At 36.5% G+C, this 13,790-nt stretch overlaps 1 protein-coding gene across 42 annotated transcripts in view; it reads right to left on the reverse strand.

The window, feature by feature from the left end:
- Positions 1 to 13,790, reverse strand: part of ABI2 (abl interactor 2) — a 114,828-nt gene that overhangs the window by 54,898 nt on the left and 46,140 nt on the right. For 22 of the 42 annotated variants that reach the window (XM_033230649.1, XM_033230648.1, XM_033230641.1 and 19 more), the window contains exons 3-4: positions 3,826 to 4,002; positions 2,030 to 2,047 (exon numbers count right to left, since the gene is read on the reverse strand). In XM_033230649.1, the coding sequence (XP_033086540.1) occupies positions 2,030 to 2,047; positions 3,826 to 4,002 (195 nt within the window). The remainder of the gene's footprint in view (positions 1 to 2,029; positions 2,048 to 3,825; positions 4,003 to 13,790) is intronic. The other 20 variants (XM_033230652.1, XM_033230651.1, XM_033230650.1 and 17 more) reach the window with 1 other exon arrangement.

Below are 13,790 nucleotides of genomic sequence, written 5' to 3' on the forward strand. Positions count from 1 at the left end.
AAAGACAGAGCTCAAAAAGTGCTGAGGAAGAGATAAAAAGAGGAGTAGAAAGAAAAAGGACTAGGTCTTAAATTGGCTTTAAATTTTAAGCACATTTTAAAGCAACATTTAATCAGCTACCCTGATTAAAACGAGGATAAGGAATCCATGCCATTGCCCATCAGGAGACTTCTAAGATACTTGCAAGAATCCACAGGTCTCCAAAAAGCTCAGGGATCTTATCTATGTGTGATTCTTCATTACATCTTTCTAGGAGACTCTCAGTTTGGCCTATCTCTCACAACGGAAACAGATCCTGACGCAGGAACATCAAGAAGGAATCATAGTGGGGTTTACAGAAAACAAGCATAAGGCAGTGGCTTGGGCAAGCTAAACTTTTAAGGGTAAAGAATTTGTTTGTTTCCGTATTTTTTCTTCAGTTAAACTTCCCGTGTACTTCTATCACTTTGGAGGTTAACACATCAATGGTCAAAATCTGAATACAGACTTTAGGGTAAAAGGACCAAAGCAGCCACAGTCTGCTTTTGGTCTAGTTCACTGCAACCCACCTATTTTAAGCAAAAGGAATTTCTTCACAATTCCACATCTTACTCACTATGACTGAGGATTTGGAACCAACAATCCAATCAATAATACGGGAGTCCATATGCTTGGGCTCTTCCAATCAAATCTACCTGCCATGGGCAGGTGCAAGTTGTGTGGCCACAGTTAGTACTAGTTAATGATTCAAAGCTCAGTCATCTTGTCATCACTTTCTACACTGAAGATATGGCAAATAATGGGTGTTAGATGGGAGGAATATATATTTGAAAATAAACTATAAAACTCACCTACAAAAAAAATCAAAGAAGAAATGCATGCTAAGTTTGGTATATAATTGTAGCAACCTTCTATTTTAGGCAGGCTTCTTGAATATAGTTGAATTTCTTTTACCACGAATCCTCCAAAATACCAAAACATTATTGAAACGAATCCTAACAGGAAATATCTCTAATTCTTTTTTTTTTTTTTTTTTTTTTTTGAGGCGGAGTCTCGCTCTGTCGCCCGGACTGGAGTGCAGTGGCCGGATCTCAGCTCACTGCAAGCTCCGCCTCCCGGGTTTACGCCATTCTCCTGCCTCAGCCTCCCTAGTAGCTGGGACTACAGGCGCCTGCCACCTCGCCCGGCTAGTTTTTGTATTTTTAGTAGAGACGGGGTTTCACCATGTTAGCCAGGATGGTCTCGATCTCCTGACCTCGTGATCCACCCATCTCGGCCTCCCAAAGTGCTGGGATTACAGGCTTGAGCCACCGCGCCCGGCCAATATCTCTAATTCTTAACTGATATTCTGTTAAACATTCTCATAGGCTTTTGATGTTTTGCATATAATTATATTCACCTTTAAAAACTCCTAAAGTTTATATTGAAATATATTCTTTATTCAGCTACTTGGCAAAAAGAATAATTTTTCCACAAAAATATGATACTGCAACTTAAAAAAAAACCCTGTGTCACTGAATATTTTCTGCTTCTCAATTTCTTTATATGGATTAAAAGATAATGACATATTGTCCATAAGGTATATCAGAAAGCATACCATTTATAGAATAAAAAGCCTATTACACAGGGGGAGGGTTAAATAAAGCACATTAATTGGCCCTCCAATTCATAACAAAGTCTCTATATTTATAAAAATCCAGCTAATTATATTGCATAACATTTTTATGATAGGGTAGCTTACGTTTCAGTTTCACAAAATATATTAACATTACAAAATAACCATTCATTCAACAAATATTTACTAAGCACCTAATGTGTGTCAGGTACTGTTCTAGACACAAAGGATAGAGCAGTGAACAAAATAGACAAAAATATCTGCCCGCAAGGAACATGAAGACACACCACAAAGTTGCATGACAAAAAATAAAACAAAAAGGAGGAATTATTTATTGGGTTTTAAAAGGCCAAGTGTTAACTATCTCTTTAACTCCCCATATGTAATATTCTACATAAGAACAAAGAATGGAAATCCAGCCCTGGAATCTCTTACCTTAAATCTAAGCAACCACTTAATGCATAAATGAAGCAAATAAAAGAGGTAAGGAAAAAAAGCATTGAAAGGTTAGTTGAAACTTCAGGATGTGAAGAGAAAGGAAAAAAAGAAAAAACAAGTTAAGCATTCAGCATTAACAAAATAATGTTTCAGTAGATCATAGAAAGAGTGGTTAAAGCAGAATGTGTCATGAACAGAAGTTTCTTTGATGAATTTAAGACACTGTTTTATTCAAAAATTTAATTTTATTAAAGATTTCTTCAAATTAATGACCTTTAAACATAGAAAGTCAAAAAATGAAGGGGCTAGAATCCTAAAAGAAAAACATCTTACTTTGAGGATTATAAGAATGGGGGAGGTAAACATATGAATTATATATATTTAAAAAATCAGATTACTTTTTTCTTACATAATTGGGCAAACAGAAATGTCACACTTTATATTCTAAGTATCTTTTTGGCATTAGATTCTGGCAGTATTCTAAAATATTCCATTAGCAGTTGTTAGCCTTGAATAAATTTTCCCAAGTTAGAATAAATTTCAGTTATTAACTAACCATCCAATTACACATCTTATTTTAACATGCTCTTATTAGTAATCTAAATGCATGTAGGTATTGGCTATAAAATTAAATACTGGGCAGGCACAATGGCTTACACCTGTAATCCCAACATTTTGGGAGACCAAGATGGGAAGATCACTTGAGGATAGTTCATAACCATCCTGGACAACACAGACAGGCCCTGTCACTACAAAAAATTTAGCTCAGCACGGTGGCATATGCCTGTAGTCCCAGGGAAGCTGACAAGGGAAGATCATCTGAGCTCAGGAGTTCAAGGTTGGAGTAAGCTATGATTGTGCCACTGCACTCCAACCTAGGTGATAGAGTGAGACCTTGTCTCAGAAAAGTTAAATTAAATATCATATTCCAGATAATAGTGCTTGCATCAAAACTCTGAAGAGAGATTTTAAAAATAAATTTACAGTATATATTTTCTTTTTACCTAGATCTACATTAAATTTAGATTTAACTGATTTCCATCCATAACAGTGTGTGTTTTTTAAGTATGCTTATATTAGAAAAAAAAACAACTACATGAACTGTACAGTATCATTATAAGCATGTATGTATGTATATTTACTCATATCTGATAAGTCACTGTCTTTCAAACTACTGATCAGATGTAAGTTGATACTCAGCTAAAGCTCTGAATCATTAAGTTCAAACACCAATTTAAATGAAATTTGCATGTTTTAGGCACCGAAATACATCTTAAAAGACAGTCAAAATATATAATAGCTATACACTCAAAAGCAGTGGCAATATTAATTCACCTAACACTATTTTTGCCCAAAATGTTGGGATAAAATTATTTTAGAAAAATTCAAACTACATGTTTATTAATATATGTTGTTTTTGAAAACTAATGCCAAAAGTCTGCTGATAAATACTTGAGATAAGGTAAACACTTTCATAATAACATGATTTTTTAATCAGCCATATTAAATTAAAATTGGAAAGATTACACTACACTTATTTACTCAAACCATAGGAGGTATTATCATCACTAAGCAAATACAATTCATTCAAAGATGATTGTTTAAAACTTGAGAATACAGCACTAAGAAAAAGTAAAAAGGGTAAAACAGTTATAGTAGCAAGGAATCTTCACGACAACTGGGCCAAGACTTTGTCCTCTAGGAAAGAAAGATAGATAAAAAGCTTCATTTTCTCAAGAGTTAGTTTCATTATGGGTTACTACTTTTAAAAGCTTGAAAAAAATTATACCTACCTTTACTCCATGTCCAATATCATCTAGAATTGTATAGTCAATAGGTTTTCTAATATAACGAACTGGTCGTTCAAGGTTGGCTGGAGCAATAATCTTATGCGTCCTTGAAGTGTTTTTATTGGTAGTCAAAATACCAATTTCTCTTCTTGCAACTTTCTCTTTATGAATATCAACTGTCTGAAAAATATAATGTAAAAAACACAAAAATGTATAGTTCTAATATCCACAAAAATCAAAATATATATGCCTAGAGATTTAATATTGCTACTCATATTCTAAACTATGCTTGATAGATTTTATTCTTCTAGACTACTGACTTCCTCCATTTTCAGGTTAAAGCAAGGGCTGGTAAACCATAGCCAAATTTGGCCCATCACCTGATTTTTACAGCCCACAAGCTAAGAGTAGTGTTAACATTTTTTAATGTTTGGATAAAAGAACAACAGCAACAAAAAACCTTCACGTGAAAATTATATAACATTCAAATTTCCTTTTCCATAAGTAAAGTTTTATTGGAATACAACCATGCTGCTTACTTGCTTATTTGTCTAGACTTTACACTGTAATGGCAGAGATGAGCCACAACAGAGACGGCATGGCCCACAAACACTGAAGTATCTATTAGCTGGCTCCTTTACAGAAAAGGTTTGCCAACCCCTGGGTTAAAGCATGTTAACTTTTTCCTCTCCATTAAGATTCAGACTAATATAGTGATTAAGAAAGCCCCTGAAATTAATCTAGTTACATTTTTAATGACCTATAATTTCTATTCATGTTTAAACATCTTTTTATTTAAAAAGAAAGAGGGCTGAAATATAATGTTAAAAATAAAGCCAGGCACAGTGGCTCAGGCTTGTAATCCAAGTACTCTGGGAGGCCAAGGTGGGCAGACTGCTTGACCCCAGGAGTTCATGACCAGCCTGGGCAACATGGCGAAACCCCGTCTCTACAAAAAGCAGCTGGGTATGATGGCGTGTGCCTGTAATCCCAGCTATTTGAGAGGCTGAAGTGAGAGAATCGCTTGAGTCCAGAAGGTCAAAGTTGCAGTGAGCCATGACTGCACCACTGCACTCTAGCCTGGGTGACAGAGCAAGACCCTGTCTCAAAAAACAAAACAGCCATTTTTTGACCCCAAAAGACCAAGTTGCTTGGGCAAAGCTGCTTATACTTTTATCATGACAAAATGCCTGTAAAATATTTCATTAATTTATTTATATTTATTAAATGCTCCATAGGACATAAGAGTAAGAATGTATTGTAATTACAATCTTCTATTTGCTAACAGAGGGTGAATTTCTCCACATACACAGGTAGTTAGTACACTAAAGCAAAATTTTTTAAACTGCAAGCTGCAATTTAGTGGTATGTAAGCAGCAATTATTTCAAACCAAATAGAACAGAAACATCAGACTGCGTGTACACACAGTAAGTTAAAAGTACTGTTTCTTGAAAAGTCTGTTTATTACATACATAAATAGATACATGAATTATGTGAATACTATGTAAAAAAAATTTTTTTCCTGTGTGTTGCAGTCAACAGAGTTTGAAAAATCACTTCACTAAAATGGTTCACATCTCTTACAACCAATTCCTGGCTCAAGCAGCAATCAACAGACACATTTTTTGCTAACTCTTCCCCAGTCCCACTTCAATGTCCTACTTCAATTTCCCCTTTGTAAAAGAACCCGGTAGTAACAATCAAGAGAAAAGATAATCATCATGACATTATAAAATACTATTTTAAGAAATCTGAACACAGATCATTTATCCTTCTAAACTGCCTCAAGTAAGAGGTAAGCTTGAAACAAATTCAAAGTCTCTTATTTCTCTACAACCAAGAGATCTTAAAAACAACAGGATCTGTATGTTCCAGAGCTAACGCATGTATAAACAGAACCTCAAATAAAAAACTAACCATGGTAGTAATCTTACAATTTTAAGTATTTCTTTTTAAGAAAAAAATAATCTCTAAACTTTTCTATGCATGTTAGGCTAATTATGAGAATAGCTTTCCTCTTCAACTGCTTGGGAAAACTATAACAGAAAAGTTAAGTTTGCGTATTAGTGATGACATTGGAATTCACTTAATTTCTAACTTTAGAGAAATGGAAATTAATCACATTTTGATTAAAGTTTATTTTTATGAGACAGTGTCTCACTCTGTTGCCCAGGCTGGAGTGGAGTGGCCCGATCATGGCTCACTGCATCCTCGACCTCTCAGGCTCAAATGATTCTCCCGCCTGAGCTTCCTAAGGAGCTGGGACTACAGGCGTGTTCCACCATGCTGGCCTAATTTCTATACTGTCTGTAGAGTTGGGGTTTCTCCATGTTGTTCAGGCAGGTCTTGAACTCCTAAGCTCAAGTGATCCACACACCTTGGCCTCCCAAAGTGCTGGGATTCAGGAGTAAGCCAATGTACCCGGCCTTGAATAAAGTTTAGTGAGTCATTCTGAATCATTAAAAATATGGGCTAGAAATATTATTTCATACCATCAAGAATGCTTCAAAAAACAAAATATGACACTTTTTGTATAAAATGAGTCTATCAGATCAATAAAAGGTTCATCAGAAAATATAATCCTCAAGACATTGTTTTTATTCTCCCCAGTTTTTAGAAATGTACTTAACTTATTCAGAAATGAAACTACAAGAGTGTAAACCTGACCAACCATAACAGAATTACAAGCTTATAGCTTCTATTTCAAATCTGCATACTATAAATATACATTTTTTTGCAACATGGTCTCACTCTGTCACACAGGCTGGAGTGCAGTGGGACACTCACAGTATACTGTAGTCTTGAACTCCTAGGCTCAAGCGATCCTCTCACCTCAGCCTCCTCAGTAGCTAGGACTACAGACGTGCACCACCATGCCCAGCTAATTTTATTTTTTGTAGAGATGGGATGTCACTGTGTTGCCCAGGATGGTCTTGAACTCCTGACTTCAAGCAATGCTCCTGCCTCAGTCTCCCAAAGTGCTGGGATTATAGGCATGAGCCACCATGCCTGGCATGTACTATAAATATTAATAAATCTCTGGAGAATGAACAGGGAGAAATCATCTTCCACTTATTATTTACACTAACACACAGTAATATTTTATAACAAGCACATATTTCTTAATTGTTTGAAAAATTGAGACTTTAAAAAAGCATGAAAATATAAATTAGAAATCTCTTCATTTCATCTTATAGAGATGTGACTTGGTCTAGGGATTGAGGACATTTACATATTCCCCGTATGTTCTCTTCATATATACACACACACACACACACACACACACACACACACACTAAGCCCAAACCCACAGACCATAACAGTAAAATAAAAGGAAGACCAATACAGCAAATAAAAAGATAACAATAAGCCTGAAATAAGGGGTCATTGTTATAATAGAGCAAAAAAAATGGCACTAAGCCTCCAGGGAGAGAAGGCAAAGTAGAACCATAATGAGTTACAAAGAAATATATCAATTCATCAGGAAAGTGAAATGTTTCCCAGGACTAAACGCTTTAAAAATATATTTGTTGTTGCTTCTTATATCAAATCTCAGTAAAAACTGAAGGTATATTTTTTAAACATAATTTTTTAACAGCATAAGTATACAGAAAGTCAAAATAATTTAGTTTGGCTATATGATGTTTTTAATTGTCTACTTCAAAGAATGCCTACATCTTAGAAACACTAGGGGTAGGGTAACTCAACAGTGGCATTATTGACATTTTGGGCTTGATAATTCTTTGTTGTGGGTGGGGGTGAAGGCTGCTGTCTTGAGGATTGTAGAATATAGAAAAGCATCCAGGTAGGTAACTGTAGCACTCCCCCACCATGAGATGTGACAACCAAAAATGTCTAACATTGCAAATGTCCACTTGGGGGCAAAACTTCCCTGGTTGAGAACCAAAGATCTATAGAGGAAGGACTAATTAGCTGGTCCCTTACTTCATTCAATCTCAAATCGCAATTGTTTCCAAATTTTTTCACAAGTGGATTCAAGATCAACGCCTCTAATTTGCCTAAGTATAGATATTTGAAGTAAATAACTTTTCAAATACATCTATAATAATAAACGTAATCTAACAAGGGTATAATCTGTATTCTTGCCATCATACTACCACACCGGGTGGAACTGCAGGAGTTTCTATGGGCAGGAGAAAATATGCCTTTAGAAAATGGTGCCGGGCGCGGTGGCTCATGCCTGTAATCCCAGCACTTTGGGAGGCCGAGGCGGGCGGATCACGAGGTCAGGAGATCGAAACCACGGTGAAACCCTGTCTCTACTAAAAATACAAAAAATTGGCCGGGCGCAGTGGCAGGCGCCTGTAGTCCCAGCTACTCAGGAGGCTGAGGCAGGAGAATGGCGTAAACCCGGGAGGCGGAGCTTGCAGTGAGCTGAGATCGCACCACTGCACTCCAGCCTGGGCGACAGAGAGAGACTCCATCTCAAAAAAAAAAAAAAGAAAATGGCCACGGTTCTATTTCGAGTTTGAATAATTTGACAGAGAGCACTAAATCTATTTCATAAACAAGCAGAAGATTCTCAGATTCTCAGGTTGGTCCAGAAGATTCTAAAGGTTTTCAGCAATCATTTGCTTCAATTTTTTTTTATAGCTTTCACTTGTAGAAAATAAGCACAGTCAAATTAGACAGAATAATAAACACTCCCTCCTCACACCTATCATGCAGCTTTAACATTCATAAATTCGTAGACAACTGTCAGCTGTAAAAGAAATTTAGGAAAGCTCCTGTAACATATTCTTAAATAAAATATGGCTACTATGTTTTTCCTAAATCAAATTCACAGCTATCAGTAATTACGGCATTTGCCCTCAGGATATTCTTTGACATTATAATGTTAAATTTCATTCAGTTAAATTCTGGAAGTACAAGTTCAACACTGATATTCAGGATGAATTTTAAAAGTAAGAAAAGTATTTCAAATTTATCCTGGGTTTTTTAAGTGACTAGTTATATGACAATAAACCTACTTATTTAGAAGAGGCCTCAACAACAGCACTCACCTGTGGCAAGTAAAAAATGTGTTCTGCTAGCAAAGACGACCATAACTAATGCAAATACACAATTAATATAATTATTGTTTGCTACAGATCCCGTTAACCAAAAACCACACCAATATATATCACTGCAATGTGTAGGACTTAAACATCTATTCTCCCACAGTTCCTTATTAATTAGTTTCCCCATCCTTCTCACTGATATTGCCAAGCTGATCTCGCATACTGCAGGCTTCCCCCATGACACTTCAGCCACACAGTGCGAAACCCAGGTTCCTTAAGGATACCTTTTATGGCCTTGAGATAACCATACTGACTCCCAGCTCCTTTGCAAGCCTGAACCCCACTCCCACATCTCCCTCATGAACCCAAGCACATGCTCAGGCCACAGCAGATGACAGGAAGGTACTGTATAAAATATTTTGTTTTAGGATTATCCATGCATTGTCATTTCCCGTTACCACAGATAATTGAGAGTTGACTGTACTGGATAGCACTACCTCAGTTAGCTGCCCATCGGTGTGGGAAAACATCTGCAATCAAACAGTTACAGTGGATTAACCCAACTAAATTGGGTGTTTTTAAGTATGTCTCAATTTTTTTATTAGTAAGCTAATGTTTCAAATAAACATATTTAAATTACAATTATTCTTCAAATTATGTATCATTCATAAAACAAATTAGTTACTAACAGTAATTTTCAGTTTTTTATAAAGTAATATAAAAATTATGTAGGAAATTAATTGGGAAGTATAAAAAGTCTACTTTCTATGCATAATTACATATTGATAACCTTCAGTATATCTCCTTAATTAAAACTGGAAATTTTTTTTTTTTTGGAGACAGAGTCTCGCTTTCCACCTAGGCTGGAATGCAGTGGCACAATGTCAGCTCACCGCAACCTCTGCCCCCAGGTTCAAGCAATTCTCCTACCTCAGCCTCCAGAGTAGCTGGGATTACAGCTGCCCACCACCACACCCGGCTAACTTTTGTATTTTTAGTAGAGACAGGGTTTCGCCATGTTGGCCAGGATGGTCTCGAACTCCTGACCTCAGGTGATCCACCCACCTTGGCCTCCCAAAGTGCTGGGATTACAGGCATGAGCCACTGAGCCTGGCCAAAATTGGAAATTCTTAAGCAAGGCTATCTATATAAACTTTTTTGGTTTTTTTGTTTTTGAGACAGTGTCTCACTCTGTTGCCCATACTTGAATCCAGTGGCATGAACATGGCTCACTGCAGCCTCAACCACTTGGGCTCAAGTGATACTCCCGCCTCAGCCTCCTGAGTAGCTGGGACTACAAGCATGCACCACCACACCTCGCTAATTTTTGCATTTTTTGGAGAGATGGAGTTTTGCCATGTTGGCCAGGCTGGTCTCGAACTCCTGACCTCAAGGGATCCACCTGCCTCAGCCTCCCAAAGTGCTGGGACTACAGGCATGAGCCACCACACCCAGCCTAAAGTTTTTAGACAGTAAAAACTACCCTACTTGTTGAGTTCTTAAGGTTTAGACCTGCCACTGCCTTTCAATACCTAGCTCTTGAGAAGAATTACTTCCAACTTTATATTATTTAATATTAATTCTTTCCAGCGCCTTTACTTGTTACCTGCTAACTAATTTAACGCCTGGCCCAGTGAGTCCTACTCAGCCCTTGGGAAGGTGGGATGAGCACTACTTTCTTAAGTTCTTTATGTTGCCTTTTGACCTTGCTTAATCTTTTATTCTAAGCCATCACAAACTTGAACATGGACAAGTACTGACTAATTTTACTAGTTAAGAAAAAAGATGGGACTTGCTTAGAAACATTTTAGTTTACAAACTGATAAGAATTTTAGTTTGAAAAGTGTTTTGCAAACTTTTTATTAAAAAAAACTTACTAGAAAAGGACACAAAATAATGGGCACAGTAAGAAACACTCATCTTTATAATAATGTTACACTACATTGACTTAAAGGTATGTGTGCCTTTACAAGTATTCAGTGAAATTACATGTTTACTCCAATAAGTATATATTCTGGGGAAATATTTAATGTTAACTCCACTATCAGTTTGAAGATCAAAAATTTCGTTTGTTTTAATAATATGCTTCCAAAGAACGGACAGGATAACAGCAACAAAGCTAGAGATGGAATTTCTTTAAAATTTACCATCCCTAAAATACACAACATAATCCATGTTAAGAACCAACCCTACTACTACCTTATAGATATGATGAATGTAGTAAAAATTAGTATACTACTTAATACTATATTATCCTTTTAATACAAAAAAGTGTCTGATACTATATATTCCTAATCAGTTAATATCCTGTTTTTGAAAACATCTGACATTTAGAAAGAGTGGGTTACTACTTTGTTTTGTTGAAGTATTTCTCCCCAATACAGAGTAGAGTCAATGGAATTCCCATCCTCGGATTACAATTCAGAGTAATTTGCGAAACAGTTCAGTTAAATTAAAGTAATAGGGTTGAGACCAGTGGACACAGATTGAGGTAAAGAGCAGAACCAACAGAACAGAATAGAAGCAAATAAAATCAAGCTCATTTGTGAGAATCACAAAAATAAGGAATTCAAGATGGAAGACAGCTAAGAAATTATCCAAACAGTCCTATCTTACAGATGAAAACACTTAAGTTCAAAGAAGTCAAATGTCACACAAGTCAGCAGAAGAGCCAGGGTAAAACCTAGATGCCCTGATCCTTTTCAGAACAATCCGGTTCAGCGTTCATTTTCGTCAAAATGGATGAAAGGGATAGGAGGCTGAAAGCTGGTAAAGTTCTTACCCAGCCAATGGGCAAAAAAATACTAATGGGAAAAGAAACTGAATACCCTAGATAATTAGTATCTACTAGTCCCAAACAACTCCACCCTTATAATTCTTAAGGCTTATTGCCATTCCAATAAATGTGTAATCTTGTCTTTGACCTGACTGAACCCTCCATTCCTTCAACTCAATCTTCACTATAAACTCTCAGAGTCTAGTATTTTTGCCCAAGTTGCACAAAAATCTGGTCTCAAGAACCCCCTGGTTCCCTCTAGAAACATACAATATTTTTAATAACACAAGCATCATAATAAAATTTAACACTCAAACATTTGGAAAAAGTATTTTAGAGGAGGGGCTGGCAAACTAAGGCTCCATGCCAGAATGTGGCCCGCTGCCTGCTTTTATATGGCCCAGAAGCTAAGAAAGGTTTTAACATTTTTAAATCGTTGTTAAAAAATACACACACACACACACACACACACACACACACAAAAAGAAAACGTAATTAAAATGTCTTTCAAATCTGTCCACATCTCTACCTTACTTGCAATGTCATCTCTCTTTGCCGGGCATGGTGGCTCATGCCTGTAATCCCAGCACTTTGGGAGGCTGAGGTGGGAGGATCACTTGAGACCAGGCGTTCAAGGCCACCCTGGGCAACATCATGAGACTCCATCCCCCCACCAAAAAAATACAAATACACACACACACAGAGAGAGAGAAAAAGGAGAGAGAGAGAGAGAGAGAGAGAGAGAGACAGAATAGGAGAATGACACCATACGTGGCCCACAAAACCTAAAATAGTTATCCTCTGGCCTTTTATTTAAAAAAAAGTTTGCCAACCCCTGTTTTAGAGTATTTACTATTTGTTTTGTAAGCAGAAAATGTTTTCTTCTACACTACAGAATAAAATTTCAGTCTGAAGAACATCAAATAGTTTTGATATTCAACTGACTTTTTAAATAAAGAATTCTACCTGTAAACACAAGTAAAACAAAATTTCAATCCTTGAGGCAAATGTTAGAAAATACATAAATTTTTAAAATTACTCTTATTTCTTAAATACAGTCTCTATCAGCCTATTTCTCAGACTTGATCCTTTATCCGACATAATAATTTACATTCTGTATAAACTTAATAGCCACTGAGAACTGCAGATCTATTACCTCTCCAACTATTGCCCCCTAGACACTCAACTCTGAAAAAAAAAAGGTTTGACATATTCCTGACAGCTTTGACTGAGGCCTCTGTTATTTCCAGTTTACTAATCTCTATCCATTCTTCTGTTTTTTACTTAATCCATTAAAATAGCTTTAAAAGATAGCATTAATTGACCATATTAAATGCCAATTTATGATTGATACTCCTAAAGAAAATATTCTCAATAAATGAATTAATACATATACTCAAAATCTAGGGTGGTTGAGTATTCACCTTCCTCCTTGAGCTTGCCAACACTTTTCTACCAAACTACTACAAAATTCTAAACAGAAAATAAATTATCATCCTTGATTGCTATTTGCTTGTTGTCATCATTTACCCACATAATCTCTCCTACTCTCCCCTAATGCCTAATAAAACTTGTTCCTCCTTTTTAGGAACTCTAATATGCTAGTTTCTCTTCTATATTTGTTCATTTTTTAAAAAGTTTATTTTTAACATCCTTTGCTAATGCTTCAAACATGGAAAAATTTTAGGATTCTCAAGAATAGATCTTGAAATTCTGTATCAGATTAGCAATTTGTCAACCTCCCTCCTTCCATAGAAAACCAAGTTCAGGCCAGGAGAAGTGGCTCACACCTGTAATCCCAACACCTCTGGAGACTGAAGTGGGAGACTGCTTGAGCCCAGGAGTTCGGGACCAGCCACAGCAAGATGGCAAGACACTGTCTCTACAAACAAACAAACAAAAATCAGCCAAGCATGGCACGTGCCTGTAGTCCCAGCCAGTTACTTGGGAGGCTGAGACAGGAGGATCCCTTGAGCCCAGGAGTTCAAGGTTGCAGTGAGCTGTGATCGTACAACTACACTCCAGCTTGGGAAACAGAGCAAGCCTTTGTCTCTTTAAAAAAAAAAAATTCATCTATTTAATCATTTTAAATTCCATTGATTATTTCCTCCAGGAGGCCTTTCCAAACTGAAATTTACCTTACACTCATTAAAACTCACCAATTCTTTTT

Source organism: Trachypithecus francoisi, unplaced genomic scaffold (assembly GCF_009764315.1).
Source record: "Trachypithecus francoisi isolate TF-2019V2 unplaced genomic scaffold, Tfra_2.0 Lachesis_group13, whole genome shotgun sequence".
Taxonomy (NCBI): Eukaryota; Metazoa; Chordata; class Mammalia; order Primates; family Cercopithecidae; genus Trachypithecus; species Trachypithecus francoisi.